At 38.6% G+C, this 18,310-nt stretch overlaps 1 protein-coding gene across 2 annotated transcripts in view; it reads right to left on the bottom strand.

Annotated features, from left to right (window-relative positions):
* KIF5B (kinesin family member 5B) overlaps positions 1 to 17,602 on the bottom strand; it is a 37,105-nt gene extending 19,503 nt beyond the window's left edge. Inside the window, exons 1-11 of one of the 2 annotated variants that reach the window (XM_026101540.2) lie at positions 17,167 to 17,602; positions 9,171 to 9,258; positions 7,320 to 7,393; positions 6,762 to 6,866; positions 6,286 to 6,334; positions 5,918 to 5,973; positions 5,744 to 5,831; positions 4,132 to 4,256; positions 2,417 to 2,521; positions 1,823 to 1,968; positions 44 to 192 (exon numbers count right to left, since the gene is read on the bottom strand). In XM_026101540.2, coding sequence (XP_025957325.1) covers positions 44 to 192; positions 1,823 to 1,968; positions 2,417 to 2,521; positions 4,132 to 4,256; positions 5,744 to 5,831; positions 5,918 to 5,973; positions 6,286 to 6,334; positions 6,762 to 6,866; positions 7,320 to 7,393; positions 9,171 to 9,258; positions 17,167 to 17,292 — 1,111 coding nt within the window. In that variant the 5' untranslated portion in view covers positions 17,293 to 17,602. The remainder of the gene's footprint in view (positions 1 to 43; positions 193 to 1,822; positions 1,969 to 2,416; positions 2,522 to 4,131; positions 4,257 to 5,743; positions 5,832 to 5,917; positions 5,974 to 6,285; positions 6,335 to 6,761; positions 6,867 to 7,319; positions 7,394 to 9,170; positions 9,259 to 17,166) is intronic. The other variant, XM_026101539.2, reaches the window with a different exon arrangement.
* Positions 17,603 to 18,310: the final 708 nt, after the last annotated feature.

Genomic DNA, 18,310 nt, shown 5'->3' with positions numbered 1-18,310 from the left:
TTCTTGCCGAAGCTTGCATAACAAAAATTCAGTTGTTTCTTACCATTCCGCCATCTGTTGAGTTCATTTTCTAGCCACTGTATGGTGTTACGCAGAGTCTTGTTTTTCTCTTTTTCTTTTTCATATTTCTTCTTCCATTGCTCTGCAGTGAGCTCCACATTGACACAGACTGTGTTCTTAATGGTCTTTGCTCTACATAGAAGGAGCAAGAAGCTCTGAAACTGGCTCTTTTTAAGGATTAAAGATTTTTAGATATACTCTCTTATGCATTGCCAGCAAAAGTGTAAGCAACTCCCACCTCTGCCAAAAGCTTGTTCCTACTCCCTGCCAACTTACTGTTCTTTCAGTTGATTTGATGCCACCAGTAGCGGAAAGAACAATCAAATAACCTGTGAAGAGGCTGAAAAATCTCAAGCTGGTTGAGCTGGATACTTTCACTTGAAAGAATTTAAGTCAGGACACCACACAGCCTTGAACAAAGGGCAGTAAGCGTAGCATTTACCACACCTAGCAAATATATTTCCAATGGTCAAGGGACAGCGTTCACACACTTTCAGAGTGCAATCTATCTAGATCATTTAAAGAACAGTTCATTTCATCCTGAAAATCCTCTGACTAAACCTCCATTAACAAAAAAAGGTGTACAAGTCAAAGTTCAGATGTGATCATCTACATTTAGTCAGGTAAATAGTAGTTGGTTAGAAACTTACTTTTCTCCATATTATAACTCTTATAAGCATCTATTGCCAAGTCTTGCTGGGACTGGTTACTACTAAAGGTACATTATTTCCTACTAGATTATGAGCTGATGATTTCAGCCTAAATTGAACAGCCCTAGGAGGTTAAATTCATAGAATTATTACAATATTAATAAATTAATATACCAGACTGACGAGGGTGAGCGAGGTACACTTTCCATAGTAAAAGCCTTCTCTGAAGCATCAGTTGAAAACTTTCTTGTTGAAAAACAAGAGGTATGCTAACACAGAACAACAGATGAATAAAACAAAACCCTGACAGCTTTCATAATCTGTTCCAGTAAATTAAGTGATTCAATCTAGTGTTTAAAAACTGGACCACTATGACCAGACATTAATAATAGAGTGGCAGAGTTCTAACTGGGTACCTCCAAATTCCTGTGTAACTTATAATTGAATTTATAAACATTAACTCAAGTGTTACTAGAGCATTAGATACAGGAAATAGACCAGAGAATATAATTCAACATGCTACCAAAGAGGTTGGCAGAGGGCAAGCTCTTTCTGCAAATAAGTGATTCAGCTTAACTGTAGAGTACATCCTTACTCCCTCCTCCCCCTTTAAAATAAGAATATTAATTCCCCTCCCCAAGACTATACATTAAACCGCATTTTGAACCAAATGATACACAGTCCTCCTGAGAATATACACTCTGTCTTCAGGATACTGCCCAGCTTAAGGATTATATACACACACACATCCATATATACACACACACACGGATCATAACACTTAATAGCTACATGTGCACTGCAGAACCAGAGCAAGAAAATGAACATTCCAATTAATTTTAGTATCTTTTCTCATTCTGCATTGATTTCTGGTTTTAGTAAGAGCAAAATATTAACATATTTATATATGCAATAGATCACCAGTAACATTTACAATCTCAGTCTATATGCTTATTAAGAACAGATTCCTTCAGTAGTTTGCTTACACTTAGAGGTTTACTTACAACAAAAGGTAATTTGTTGTTATGCAGGAAACAACCTTACAAGGCACTTAACAGGGACAAGAAACAAAATTTCATAGGGGAAAGTTACCTTGTAAGTCATTTACTCACCTTTGGCCAAACAGAAGAGTAGATTTCGTTTCAGATTCATTGTATGAAGATGGAGAACAGCAAATAACAATAGTGGTTCTGCAATTACCCCCTAGTGAATCCTGAAGGATTCTCGTCATTTTGCTATCACGATACGGAACATAAGTCTACCAAGAAAACAGTTCAATGCATCAGTCATGTTTTTTCAAACACTTTATTCAACTTGTTAAAATAAGCACTACACTTTTACCAGGTAGAACTTTGTTAGAAAGACAAATCAAGTTCTACTTTAATACATGTCATGTATTAAAAATGTCATGGCAAAACAATCATGGGAAGATATAACGGCATAGATCTAAGTTTGGTAGCTTCTAGAGTACAAGACGACTTTCAGTATGATGTTTGAAGTCTCTCAACATTAAATAATACCATTATTGTTCCTCACACTGAAGCAGCGACAACACAGTACAAGAGTAATTGCCATGTGCAATGCATTTATACAATTAGATTAAAGATTCCATGCACATCACCGAATAGGTCAGCAAAGAATTTCTGTATATTATAATGCACTTGCATACAAGCCTTTAAGTTTAAAAATACAAAGAAAACACTTACACTGCTTTCAGCCAAAGCTGAGATGACATTCCCAAGAGCAGACAAAGACTTGTTGATGTTCTTAGCTTCATCCAGCACAGCACCTTCTGCTCCAGTTTTACTAACCTATATAACATTTCCATGAATTATTAAATGCATCTTCAGAAACACTTTTCACATTTAATACAAAACTTGAATAATTTTCTGCCATTAAAGGCAACTCTGATTTTAAGAGGTACACATCAGCAAGTTGGGTTAGAATAACCAAATCTTCCTCCAACTCCCTCCCTCCCTATATTACCATAAATTTTTCACTGAAAACTCAGTATTTGGAGATGCTTCTGACATTTCAACAAAAGTGAACATTTTCCCTTGGAAAGCAGGCCTTTTTATAGAAGATAAATGGATAGCTAAAAGCTTGCATCTATGAATTGAAACTTTTTGCTTAGGTTGTTTAATTCCTTTAAAAAAATAAATAAAGGAAATGTGTTGTGAACAATTTGCAGTATCAAAACAATCAAAAGTTAGAACGTTCTTGTCTTAAGAAAATCTATAGAGTTTGGCCAGAGGCCATTCCAAAAGCCAGGAAAACACAGTAGTGATCCTATTTTAAAAGTTCACGAGAACACAGTTTTTAGAGGCTGAATTTGACCCACATGAATGCCTTACAAACGGAAGTTGATATTAGCAGAAACTGGGAGGGTGGCTGGGGAGAGGGGAGAGAAAAAAAAAAAAAAAAAAAATCTACCTTATCTCACACCACTCCATTTATCTTAGCTCTCCTGCCTGAGGGCTGAATTTGATGTATAGTTCCATAGTTCCCCCTTTATGTCCTTCTCATCAAGATGCCATCGTGACTACAACTAAGCAATTCTATTTGCTTATGTTTAATCCAGTGCAAAACAACCCATAAGAAAAGAGAAATTAATGTATTTCAAAAGACTGAGAAGTAGGAAAACAAGATTTATGATAAACAGTAAAAGGAACAAAACTACACAGAAAGGAGACCTGCAACCTGGCTTGCTTTTTCAACTTTCTGTGCATCTAGCTTTAATGCTTCCAGTTTGATTCCAATTGAAAAAGACAACCACTAAGAAATACATTCTAGAGTAAGGGTAGGATCAGATAGGACAAAAAGGCCACAGAACAATGACATGCAAAAGCAGTACCAAGCAGAAATGACTGAAAAAGCTGGAGACAAAGACAGAAATAAGCCCCAGAAGGAAAGATTAAAAGGACAGTGTCAGAAATCCAGGTCTTAAAAGAGTAAACTACAGTGGAAAATAAAGCAGGATAATACTAATACACAATAACCAAAGTGGAACATGATGTTTCATTCCTTCTTTTAAGCATTGATACAGGAAAGAAAGCTGTCATCATTTCAGTAATGCTAATCAAAATTTCAAATTAGGAAACTTGGCACCACTACATAAGAAAAATTTAACTATGCCACATGCATAAACACTCTGATTTCAGTACCTATCCAACACACCCATACAGTTTTTACCTCTCTCAGATACTGAGAATGAACTCTAGCCTTTTCCTCATCCTATTCCATTTACAAACTCCCTGCAGAAATGCAAATCAGTTTACTTAAGGAGATAATATCTAAAAGTCAGAATTAAAACGCTTCAGAGATGACGACTGAACGGTCAGCATTACAATCAAATATTTTAAGTGACTGAAAAAAAATGAACTGAGTTTTTCAGAGCATAAGAAGAGAAATTAGAAGTTACCTTTTCACTACCTGCCAAGTCCACAAGGTAAAGTTTTCCACTTAGTTTCTGTTCTGTTTGAGTATTCTCTTGTTTTACGTTAATAAGAAAAATACTATGACTTCGGGAGCTGTGTTCATTCATATCTATAATCCAAAATATAGAAATTGTCAAAAATATTTGTACAATCAATATTACTTGACTAAGACAGTATCTTCCCACAGTGAAGTGACAGATCTAAAGCTAATGGAACTATACAGAGTAGTCTCACGAGACAGTAAAACCAGAGCCAGCAAAACCAATAGTCAGTATCACCTAATTGAGTAACGAAGATTCAGTCTCCCTTGGCCTTTTATTAATACCACATAAGCTCACTGATAAATTAAATCTGTGAAATCCATAGTTGACATGCTAGCAAATCTTACTACATTAGATCGCAAAGTACATTTACATCCTGACGCCAGAGCACACTTCAAGAATTTAGTGCATCACATTTTATACTTTTGTGAAAATTTGAACTAGATGGTTAAGCCATCTCTCACCCTTTTCTCCTTTAAATACCTATCGCCACCTGTGCTGTGAAACATACGATGTAAACAAGACTCATGTTGAATTTAAAAAACTGTTTTAATTAATTAACAAGGTCTAAGCTGCCTGCAATCACAATGAGAACATAAGTCTGCCTATTTCTTCTCCCTTTTAACCATAAATCCCTCACAGACCTAAAAGGACCAGTTCATTAATTCTACAGATGCAGCTCAACATAATATCTCTGTATCCAAGTTTCTGCTATTTCTCCATTACTTAGCCTAGTTCCCATTTCAGTACTATGTTACCTAGGAGTAATCAAGCTGAAGTGCAGGACTTACTCTTTCCTTAACAGGAACACCACTTTTATTTCTGCTCCTTAACCAAAGAAATGAGAAGGAAAAATCTTATATATATTTTCTTAAAGAACATATGTTCTCTTTCTTTTGTTAAGTAAATAACCAGACACAAAAAAAAATTAACAGATTCCTCCTCAATCTGTCTCTCAAAGATTCCCAACAGTTACCAAAGACTGAAGTATTATTCTGCATGCACCTTATCTTTCCTTGTCATTTTTTGCCTTTTTTGACCCTCTGTTCTCCTCCTTGTGGGAGCGTGGAGACCTATGTCACGGCTCCTGGCAACTCAGTTGCATGCCACAGGCCAAAAAGCAAAACTTGGGACATTGGGATGCTGCTAAAATCTGCAATATGTCTGAATATATCTTCTGACCAGCTTTTCTGAGAGGCTGCAACATAATGGCCAAGCTGTAGATGAGACATAGTGGCTTACTTACAGATTCACAGGTTAATTCGAGCAAATTCCACAAACTGGGACTTTGCATTGTTCCTAACACAGAACTACACATTTTTTCCCCACAGTGATTCAGAGCTCCTCACTGAGCATTTTCTCCTTCTAATACAAGCCTAAGTAACATCCAACAAGAAATGAACTGAAAGACTTGTTTCTAAAAGACGTGCTGAAATAGCTTACACTAGGCCTTTTCAAAAACTTGAATTATTTAGTGCACTATTTTTGTCTTTCCCACTTTTTAATACATATAATAAACAGATAAAACACTAAAGGAAATAAAGATAATACTTACTTGTAACTGCTACATGTCGGTTAGATTTTCCTTCATCTATAGTATCCATAACTTCTTCTGGACTACATACAAAACGCTCTGTGCAACCCTTTAAAAAAAAGTATCAACAAGCCAGAAGTAAATGGTGTATGTGACAAAAATGAAAGATCAAAACACCATCAGATTGACACTCACCTTTACATAGGGAACTCTATTTTTGTCTTCATGAACAGAAAGATTGGTCTTCGAAACTGGAAGAGAAGAAGTTCTAAAGCTAAAGTACATATTAATTCTTTGCAAAATGAATGAGCTGTTCACAACATATACCCCAGCAGTTATAGATATTATTTCACAGTAACACTTTATAGAAACAGAATATACACAAAACAACCACTAGTGCAGCTTAAATGATATTGTACAGATTAGCTCCATGCTTTCTCATTTTGATGTACCTATATCATGTATAGGTTATTATTAGCATTCTACATAGCTAAGTATCATAAGGCTTTTTTTAATCTCTCCCTCCAGAAGAAACTTTTATTTCATATAAATAAAAAGCTTACCATCCAAAAGGTCCCTTATTTTATCCAAGTATATTTCAAAATATGACACCTAAAAGGGGGATGAGAAAAAAAGAGCATTAGAAAGCAAAAACACAGCTTTTGGATAAGAAAGAGCCAGCATGACTTAGACCTCCCACATAATACCATGTCTAGTTCATGTCCTTGAGGCTGAACTAAAATACACCTTTACAAAAGAAACCATTTTGATCAAAAGCTTCAAGTACTATCAGCACTGACACAGGCTATCAGGATAGCTATCATCAATGTTTAATGGAAACAAGATTAAAGTGTTAACTTAATTCTTCTTTAAGATGAGCCAGTTACTTCTGAAATAACTCATTTAGATTTTCCAAGTTACAGGCATTCTGCAAAGGTATAGATAGAACAAACATTTTAACTACAGACTACTTCCAGTAGTTCCAGTTTTGATACTGAAGCAACAGTTACTTAAATAGGTAACAATGAAGAAAGCTTACTTTAATGTGAAACTCGAGATTCTCATCCATAGAGTAAATATAATTAAAAATATCTTGCACTATTCTTGGAATAATCCCCATTCCATCTGGGTCATGAAGCTTCCCCTTATTGGAAAAGGATGAAACATCATATTGAATTCAACATCACAAACAGTATTTAAAGGCAAAACAGAGAGTCAACAGACAACAACCTAGTTTTAAATATATCATACCTGTCAGCTTTTTATTTTACCTATAAAGTCTTGACCACCCATTTAAGCCCAGCATTTGCCAGGAGGCAAAAAGACAGCCTCAGATTTCTCTCAAACAACTAAAAGTGAAAATCTACCATTAGAAATGCTATGTTTCTTTTCCTACTACTGAGAACTGAAAGAATACACTAATTGCCATTTCCATTCCTGACAAACATTTTAGGTACCCAAATACTGCAGTGGAAAGGGAAAAAAGGTTAAAATTCAAGATGAAAACAGCAGACATCTTATTTCTAGAAAGATTATAGTACTGTGGTGAGAAGAGATGGCAGTGACAGTAAGAGAAAACTATTTTAAGATTTCTTACTTCCATAGTGTGTGTCTTTCCAGATGATGTTTGCCCATAAGCAAATATTGTACCATTGTATCCCTCAAGCACATCTAAAAGGAAAGAGTATTTTCATTAGGGTTCTTTTCCTACGCAAACATGAAATGAAATAGAATGCAAGAGACAATTGCTAAAATGTTTAGCAAATTAAATCATTGATTAAACGGATCAATGTTTGGGAACTCAGTGCTAGGGTCTGGGTTGGGGGAGGCCCTTTTTAATGAATTAAGTCACCATCAATTGCATTTTTAGAAGTTTACTATATTAGAAGGACCCTTTCCTTTAACCAAAACATCAGGACTTTAGAATTAGGAACAGATAGGAAATTTTGAGTTAATGTCCTGATACAACTGCCAGGTTGAACAACAGGTAGTCTTCAATGACTTAAGAGGAAGAAGAAATTGTACAGAAGAATGTTATGGTATGTCTGCCTTCACAGAAAAGCTCAAGTGTCTGCTTGTTAAGAGAATGGGCTATGCTATAAGTTTTAGCAGCTTACTCTTAGCCCAGAAGGAGAGTTTGTTACATTTGAAGTTGTGGATGAACCAACCTGGGGCTGGTTGTTTTTTTTTTGTTTGTTTTTATAGATTTTCATTTGTTTACCAGTCTGTTACTGTTGAATCTCATCTTGAAAGCAAACTTTTGTTTTCCATAAACAACCACGGGCTAATCCCAAATGGGGAAGTCTTATCTAACCCATCATGCCCCCAAATCCACCTGTACCATCACTACAGTACAACAGCCACAAGATGTATCATAGCCTAAGAAAACACACCCAGAAAAAAAACAGATTAGTTTTTCAGATTTGGGGGGGGAGGGGGGGACCATGAAGGAGGCAGTAAGAAGGATTACAGTTCTTGGTCAACTCCGATTTTGAATTGTCAAAACTGAATTGATTGAATTTTTAATCTCCAATAAAGTAAGAAAATCTTTTCGTCTAATCCTGATCTCTATTTAACTCCTTAAAGACTTAAGTTCATGCAGTAGCATGGATTTTTCACAGCAATTCACCTTACTTGTTATCAAAAAAAATGCGTATTTACCCAACCTTCTGTTATCTTCCTTTTCCTTTTACTATTAAAATATCAATTATCAGTTGTTTCTTACAGGACTTTGTTAAACTGTAGTTGATACAACTTTCAAAATATTACACTAACCTCCTCAAGAAACTGTGAAAGAATTTGAGGAAAATAGCTAATTGCTTACTACAACAATATACTGTTTTGTGACCTTGTAAGACTCAATTTTTAGAAGTTACTAGGCCAATTCTGACAATTCACATTTGAAACTGTACATCCTAAGAGGACTCATATTTAAACTTTTATTTGAAGCTAAAAATCATAGCAAAAGAATCCTTTAACTGCATATTAAACAACCTTAGAAAATATCTCCAGCATACACATGATTTTACAAGTTTCCTTCATATATTCCTTTGAATAAGGTAACACAACTGTAAGATCTTTTCTGACACCAGTAAATCTCAAAAAAATATTTAAGAAGCTACTCACAAGAACTGTTTTCAAGCAGAAATGCTGTATTTTTGATTAATTTCTGAAAAATTATTTTAAACAATGTTTTGCAAAGACCCATGTAAAAAAATAAATGTGAAAGGTGATTATCATCAAATGTTACAAATAACTGAGAGCAGGTTTAGAATTGAGATCATTGATTTACTAGACTACAGTAAGATTTTACACTGCTATGATCCATGCTGGTTTTTATTAAACATTTGGAGGGTAAGAGGGAGTAACAGAAGTATCAGCTTTCACCATTAAAACCCACACAAATATATGAGACATTTCCTATGGCAAAGCTGTTCTCTCACCTTACCTTTGACAATCTTTTTAGCACAATCATTGTATACTTGTTCCTGTGATGTGTTTGACTGGAATACACGGTCAAAAATATATGGCTTGGACTAGAGAAAAAGGAAAAAGAAAAAAAAAAGAGACACAAGAGCTATTTAAAAAACAAATCCTAGAAACATAACTGAAAGGTGTTGGAATATAGTTTAGAAGTAATCCTTGCCATCTCAGATTCTTACGTTTTATTTTATTCACTTTTAGGATAGTAGTACGGAAAATGGCTTACATGCAGTACTACCTAAATCATTACATGCTTGCCTACAAATAAGGCCTTGAATTAAATATATTTGGTTTCAAAGTGCAACCTACACAGCTTTCCAGAACTACTGTCCCACATGACCTCAATCTACCCAAGTTACAACGTAAGCCAATACCTGGACTGTACGTCTGAGAAGCCTTTATTCCTTTCTACTACTCTATTACTCTGGTAGACCCAAATTATCAAAAACAATTTACAACACATCACACAGAATGTTTGTCTTGGTAATATTTGTTAAAAAACCCAGACCAAAACAAACATTCAGATCACCTGCAATCAGCATGAGAACAATTTCCTCACACACAGCATTCTTCCTTCCCACCATCACCCAGAAAAACCCCACTATCCATAAGCAGAAGGAAAGGGCCAGTTTTGGAGGAAAAGAACCTTTCATAGAAGACTGATTTTGGAGGACACTAAAAGAAACAACTCTGATGCAACTTTCTGAAAGTAATGTTAGATTTTGCTTTGTTTCAAATACAAGAGATTTTTATAGCACAGTTCTAAGTAGGTGATAAGTCATTAGGATATGAACTATTATGCTCATCTTCTGAAGTTCAAATTTTTGTAGCATTTTTGGAGTTTGATTTAGTATCTTTTGCAGATAATCAAGACTTACAAGGGACCTAGGTCACTTCCTGTTGCTAATCTCACTGCAACTGTTAAGTGCTCAATTTCACTTACATTTAATTATCATCCTTCCCCTCCCCCAAGGATATTCTGAAACAGCCTCCCTGGCAGAGCAACAAGCATGGCTTCCATCTTTCACCCACCCACATTCCTTTCCCCAGCCTGACCTTCTATGTGCCTTTTAATAAGGTCTAGCATAATATCAAACAAAGCTTTTTATTTCCAATACATAGCCAACTGCTAAGAGGGCTTGCATCCAAGTAGATGAGCTCCCTCTCAAGTTTTATATATACACACATATATATATATATACACACACACAAAAATACATATTATATACACATACACACACACACACTTTATTACAGCATTCATAGTGTAAGTATGCTTAAGAAGTCACAAGACTCAGTAGGCAGAAACTATCCCTGAGGTGCTAAAGTTTGTCAGATGATGCAGACTGTTTCACATTAGGGAAATCACAAGTCCTCCCAAATACTCATTTTTACCTTCAGATATACATCAAATTCTTAAGTTCCTCAGGAAGAATTGAGACCATTATATTGACTAAGTATACCAGGAGAAACTAACAATTGCAAGTAACCTTGAGGTAAGAGACTAAAGACAGAGAACGCATTATATAAAGAGATAAGCCACTATAGAAAAGATAATGCTAGCCATACATTTTCTTTCTCACTAGCAGATGTAATTTTAAAAAGCTTCCACCCACACAGTCAGCTACACTATACTCTGCAAGTCAACTGCATCACAAAACTCACCACGTTTCTTTCATACTCAAGTTCTTCTACACGTTTGTGTGCACTGAAATAGTACCGTTTAGGTTGACCATAGTTACCATTACAAATTGGAAGCATATAATGGGAAAAGTCATAATGTCCATACTCTATCCAGCAACCATTAACAGCACTCACTACTTTCTCACAGATTCCCAACATCTGATCTTTGCTACCCCCCAACAGAACTTGGCAACACTTTTTACCTCCTCAGAGAAATAAGAGAACAGAAAAGTATATTAATGCAAATATTACTTTGCATAGTGTTATGTTTGAATGAATTTACACACATTATTGTATACTTATATATTATTGCAAAATACTGCTAATGTCAAACAGCAGATTTCTAGTTGCTTCAAAGAAAACCAACTTAAAAAAAAGAAATCAAGTTTAGTTTCTGGTATGGGAGAATACCTTGTTTAGAAAGTGCTGTAGGCACAAGAACTGTGCTAGTCTGTGACAATCCCACAATCTACAGGAATTTGCAGAAGGTTCTAAAAAAGCATCCATTTTCTAACATTTTTAAACAGTATTTAGAGGAGAGTGCTTTTTCTTTTTTTATTCTTCTGCCAAGCAAAGTTTGACTGAAACAAGCTATTATTCTATATCTATGTAAAAGGAAAATTATTTTTTATCGTAACTCAAGAGTAACCCCTGAACACAGCATACTTTTAGACTCTCTGCTCTCCAACTGCCATTCAGATGCCTTCACACAGGAACAGAGCCAAATTACAGTATCTCATGTAAGTACCATCTCTATTCATTCACAAAATTTAGTAAGATGAAGAATAGCACGTATGATGAATGTCATGGATTAGTAAGAACAGAAAGCTAAGCTGTAAGAACTTCACTCAGGCAATAATGCCTTTAATTGATCTTGTTTATTTATACAGTGAAAGCTGGTGGGCACATGATAAATTCCAGTTACCCTCAAATAATAACTGCTGCCAACATACCACAAAATTTCTAGAGTCCCCTTCATACCACTTGTTGCGTCCCCATTCCTTGCAGGGGGAAGCTGGCAGATTTGTCAACATGGCCTCAATATTATCCCTTTCCAGATCAAGATAGAATATAACTTCAAAGCCTTCAAAAACCCAATTAAGTACTCCTCCTCCCACCCACAGTACACTTGTTTATCACACCTGTGAGAAGCCACATTGGATGACTGTCCCTCCTCCATCATCACTGAATCAATATCTAACCAAGTAGATTTAGCCAAGCATGTTCCAGGATAATTACGTAAAAAAAAAAAAAAAAAAAAAAAAAAAATTATTTCCACTCAGTATAGTTTCAGTCAGTATGGGTTTTTTGGCACTTGCAATGCTATGTCTTATCACTTCTCTTATAGTCTTTTTTCTGATGCAGACAAAGCCAAAACCAGCATTACACAGATTACCCTGCCCTAGAAAGCCTAGTCATTACCTTTAAGAGATTAAGCAAGAAAGATTAAAGTGACAGACACTTTTCTGTAGTCAGATGCCTTTTCTTCCCCAAGTAAGCAATCAGGTATTACAATGGAACTGCAAACACCAGAGGTCCAAGTAAGATTATCACACCGTCTCCACAACTGTGGTAGTGTCACTACCACGATACAATGCTGCCTTGACATACTCTAGAAATTTATTTTCAGCATATCTTACTTAAATCCTAATAAAAATTTAACACATATCGCTCAAACGTCCCACAGTAAGAACTCTGCAGGCACTCCCACAGCCCTCAGAAAGTACATGTCAACATGATTTAGCAGCAATTATACCAAATTTTAACAAAGGGTTTATATCCAAGTACACATTTCTGCAGTTAATTTAGAGATTAACTATCATTTATATAGAAGAATGTTCAACCTATCCAAACTATACAAGATTAGGAGCACGTAAGACTTGTTCTTCAAAAAAGTCCATTTTTTGTAGTACTTCTGTTGAAGACCACACAAAAAAAATCCCTGATCCCATTGAGACTAAAATCTTAATTTAAAAAAAAACTGTATGTACTTAAAATAAGTCACATAAAATTATTTTAAATTATTTCTAAGGAATTTTCCCATTGTAATTTTCTGTAAGTTATAGAGCTGGTTAGTCATAAGGCTATCTTAGTTCATCTTATTTTCTAGGCATTAATATCTGAAGCAAAGCCAGGAGTGAAAGGTTACTTGAAAACCAACGGTGTAGCTTTCTACCACAACATCTACACATGCTCTTTAAGGTTAACCAAATCATTCTTTTTTGCTAGAATGGATTGATAAAACAATGCTTTATACACCTGTGTTTAGCTTCTTCTTGGTGTGAGGTTGAAGTAATGGGCTTACTTTCCCCTTAAGTTAAGATTCTTTGTTAAAGAACATTCTCACTTTCAGCCACAAAATACATGAAAATAGAAATTCTGCATTGAGCTATTTCTGGAAAACATGATGTCAAATACGTGGCTCAGTTCTTCCTATTACAAAGGCAAAGTACTGCTACCTTGACACACCAAATGCAGTCCAAAGTTGCACGTGAGTGAAAGGGCACAGTCCCAACTTAGTATTTTATTTTCAGATTAAGTAAAAGATTTTCTTCATATCCTAGTATTAGAAACTGCAGATCATATGGAACAGTCAGTAGATCTCAGCTCTTTTTGCCTTCTGTTCCTTATTTCTGTGCAAATACCATGATTTGAGTATAAACATTAGTAAAGCTACACATACTGTATATCCTGCAAGAAAAAGAACTAGATTTTTTTTCAGCAGTTATTTATTATCATAGAGGACTAAAACATGAAAATTTATCATGAAAATTTATGACTGGAAACTCAAATTCCAGCATCAAACCAGAGGAAATTTGGAATAAAGGTTTCAGCAAAGCTTTACTTTTGCAAAATTGTTTCTTCTAAAGCAAGAAGTAAACACTGCTGACACATAAACCATCATTAGGTTACTGAATGAAAAACAAACATGACATGAGTGGTGAGGTGTTTTTAAGAAAGTGGTAGAGCAATCAAGGAGTACATCCCCCTTTCAACATCACTGTAAGCTAGCATACCTGTTTTTTATACAATCACTAGATGAGTATCATCTGAGAGATTTCTCTATTATCTACCATTCAGGCATCAAGATTGAAAACACTGAAAGAATATGAATATTTCAGCTACAGATTATAACAACTTCTGGCTTAGGTCTACAGTTTCACTGTAAGCATTAAGTATTTTTAGTAGTGTGTTTCTGATTAGAGTATTTTCCTTCACTCTAGTAAAATAACATAAAGAATTTATTTAACGATGCACCTTGCTCCCTGCATTTATACATTTATATCTTTCAGCAATGCACAAGTTACATTTTCTTCTGAATAATCTACCAAAAGCTGCAGTAAAAGCAAGTGATCTTCATTAGCCAGATTCTAACACAACTTAAACCAAGCCGTGCTTTCATTTACTATCCTGTAATAGTTTATAAAGGCAATGAAAAAGAAAGCTAAGTATGTCCCATACTCTCCACAGAGACTACGTCTTAAGTATAGAAAACACTTCTCTGAACAAATACTAAAATACAGGCAGGTAGTCAGGAGTCTTTCTTACAAGGCATAGAAATAAGAACTATATTATGATCATTACTAGAAAAGTCTGGAGGAAAGCAGGACACTGCCCATTTATGTCAATACCCATAATGCCTTGCCACTTCAGTCATTTGACAGTACTGATTTCAGTTTAGGCTTCTGTCTGAAATGGTTGAGTGTGACTGCATTCAGTATCTTCTCTTTTGCACAGCTGTAAGATGAGCAAGACTAGGGATAGAGATTTAAGAAAAAAAAACTACTGATATTTTAAGCGGAGCTATAAAGCTACCCAGTTACAGTTTTACATTTAAAAGATAAAGGACATAATCACAAACATTATAAGCTTGTTAGTCCCCCCCACACACCTTACTCATAGCTTGAAATCCCTGAGTAAATCGCTTTCAACTTTACGGTAAACAGTATAAATCTCTTTATATACGTGGTCCACATATTCATAGCAAGTCATGCCATTGAATTATCTGTTTTAACAAAACTCCTCTATTAACCAAAAGGGCCATTAGAAGAAATATTAAATAAAGTGTTAGAACAGAAAGAACCTGCCTTTGATTAATAATCAAAATTTTAAAAGCTCTTGACTAGTTAAAAGAAGTGGTATCCTGTTAAAGAACAGTACCTTTCCAAAGCCTGCTCTTTAAAATAGGCCAACAGCACTTGCCCATTCAAACTGCTGTTATACACCAAACTACAATTAAAGCAAATATTTTATCTAACACAAATCAAAACAACTCACTTGTCCAGAATGACAACCATGCCAGTAATTACACAGGAGCTAGGAAGAGATGGGGGGAAGGGTGAAGAGAGAGTTCAGAGATGACAGGGGAGCCAAGAAAGGAGGAGGAAGGTTTGGCTACAGTCACTGCTTTCCCTCCCCTCCTTCCTCCAGAGAAGTCAAATCTGCAGTAGAGCCTGCTATAAGCTCTGTTCCCACCATCTCCTAGTTTTCATCTCCTATCCATCATTTCAAGCAACATCTAAATACTGTTTAAGAAGCCTTCAGTGTTTCAGCATAGACCCAGGCACACACAGAAGGCTGCCCAAGAGGGTGATAGCAGACAAGGGAAGCAGATATATAATAGATATAAAAAGTGGCTCAATTCACTGTTCAAATGGCAGTCAATATTACATGTAGCTCTAAGTACAGAAATCCTAATAAACAGTGGAAAGCAACCAAACATACAGCTTACTGAGGAATGTTTTTAGAAACTGTTTCAAGAGAAGAATTGCTTCTGTTACTATCCTCCCTTCAGGAATTCCACAAGACACAGGCAAGATGTGGTTGGCTAGCTACATCCTCAGGTTGGAAGGTAACTTTGTAAAACTTAGAAAAAAGTCAGAAAAATCAGTATTTGTGAAATTAATCCTGGATTTTAAACAGAACGTATGGCATCACAATGAATGCACACTCACTGAGGGAGTGAGATCATTTCTTCTAGTTAAGTTTTACATGTCCAGGTTTGGTTCCTTAGTCTGAGGAGTTTACCTGTACAACCTCAGTCAGAAGAGATCTACTCCAAGATACAAGCTTGTCAGTTGAGAGAGGCCCAAATTACCTCATTTCACAAGCATTCTAGCTTTCTTGCAGCTCAAAACTCATGGAATTCCATATTTTATTTGCAAAAACCAGTGGAATTCAAACAGAATAAAGCACCAGTGTTTAATATGTCATATTAAAACCCCCTTATGTTATTAGCATCTTCTTTGAAGTTCAGATACTGTGAGAAAAAGGTAGCACTGGTAGCCTTAAGAAAGAGAATAACAAAAACAAAATTTAAAGAAAAATAATTAACTGACATTAAAGCTGTGCATTCAGCAACACAGAACTAGGACTGTCTCTATAGAATGATTAAAAGTTAGCAGAGATAAGACACAAGCATTGGGAATAAAGTGTTTGCTTGCAGAAAACCAACTAAACCATGCAGTAAGCTACTGTACTTTATATTCCAGCTCCACTTTGTAGCTAAATATGACACACTGAACAACAAGGCTAGGATTATCTTTTCCCCTGTAACATCAAGACTGCCTTATAAAGCCCTCATACTTTATAAGATAACTTAGGTTAAAATGGATTTATAGACTTCTACGAAGTCAAAAGGTCTCATTTCACTTTGCTTTAAAAGTTATCAGCCGATGACTGATTTACAGACCATAAGCACCAGTCAACGGAGCCTACATTGCTGTTGTGCGTTTTCTTTCTAAAACCTGTCTGTTGATAATTAGTCCTTTTGAAGGACTATTTATTCAGCGGCCAAACTCATTACGGTCGCCAAAAGCAGGCGTAGCCTAGCCAAGGGACACCCCGCAGGACTCGTCTGTTACACTTCACCTAACACACACGTTTTCGGTGGGCGCAGTGAAGCCTGCCCCGTGGCTCAGGCTCAGCAATGACAACTCGAGTTACACCCCAAGTTACAAGCCTCTTGCCAGAGCCTTTGTCCAGGTTCCCGACCTGCTACCGCGGGCACGTCCTGCCACCGCACACGCACGGCCAGAGGACGGGCCCCCCAGCTGCCCCCACCGGCTCCACACTCTACCCCACCATGCCCGCTCCAACCTAGCCGGTCCCGTCCACCTGCCGCCTCCCTGTCCCACCCCCCACCCCAAAACAGCCCCCCCCAGGCGGCCCCGCCTCTCGCCTCACACCGTGGCCATCCCCGCGGTATCTGACCCCACGGCCCGCACGCCCCCCCCCGACGCTTCCCCCCGCCTTTCCCGCCCGGGGTGGCCTCTCACCGCGATGACGACGGTGTCTTCGCCCTGAAACTTGGCGACGTACTTGTCGCCACGGGTCACTTCGGACTCGTTGAGGGGCCTGAAGCGACACATCACTTTGATGTTACACTCCGCCGGGTCCGCCATCTTAGGCCAACGCCGCCGCCTCCGGGGCGCTTAGCTCCGCCGCCAGCCGCTGCTGCCTCCGCGCCACCCGCTCCGGGGATCTCGCAAGCCGCCGTTGCCGCCGCTGCCGGGAGGCCCGCGTCTGCCTAAGCAGAAGGGAAAAGGGAAGGGCTCCTTCCTGGCCGCCGCTGCCGCCTCCTGCTCTCACTTCCTCCCCAATATGGCAGCCATGGCGGCGCCTGCAGCCGGCAAGTCCCGACCCTCCCCTCCCCGGGCAGAGGCGGCGCGGACAGCAGGGCCGGGAGGGGGTGACGTCACCCTCTGCAGGGCCCAAGCCCCGCCCCCTGAGCGTGGAGGTGCCGCTCAGGCGCGGCGAGAGGCCAGCTGCGACGGGAGCTCTACGGCGCAGGCGCGAAGCCGTCGCTGGCGGGGAGGGAACAAGGCCACCGGCGGGAGGATCGGCGCTTCGGGGTGCAGACGCTCGCACCAGGCAGGCGCTGCCAGGATGAGGGGCGGGGCCGAGAAGGGGCGTGGCTTTGCGAGGCGGGACCAATAGGGGGCGTGGCTCCCTGAGGTGTGGGAGGAGGGTGTGGTAGGGACGTCTGCGCCGCCGGCCGGTGCACCCGGCATGGCCCTGGGGAGCGCTGGCCCAGCCCCCTCCCCCGCTCCCCACGCGCACGCGGCGGAGCCGGTCTGGGGGCGTACGGGGGGCTAACCTTGGCCGCGGTACTGCGCGGCGGGAGGCCTCGCCCAGCCGCCGGGGGGCGAGCGCCGTTAGCCCTGACGGGGCGGGGCGCGCGCCTCAGGCAGGCGGCGGCGTTGCCGCGCTAACGGTCGCCTCGTGGCGGGGAGGGGGGCGCGGCACAGCCGTGTCCCTGCTGCCGGCCGCCGAGGCAGGGCGGGCCTGAGAGCTGGCGGACCGGCTTCGGCGGGCGTGAAGTTAAGGCGCTGGAAGGAGAAACGTCCGAAATTTCTTGACTTTTCTTCTTTTTTCTCTGCTCGGCAGAGCTAAAAGGGGAAAAAAATGCATGAGTGAAAG

Source organism: Dromaius novaehollandiae, chromosome 2, assembly GCF_036370855.1.
Source record: "Dromaius novaehollandiae isolate bDroNov1 chromosome 2, bDroNov1.hap1, whole genome shotgun sequence".
Classification (NCBI taxonomy): domain Eukaryota; kingdom Metazoa; phylum Chordata; class Aves; order Casuariiformes; family Dromaiidae; genus Dromaius; species Dromaius novaehollandiae.
This window is presented reverse-complemented; position numbering and strand designations above follow the sequence as displayed.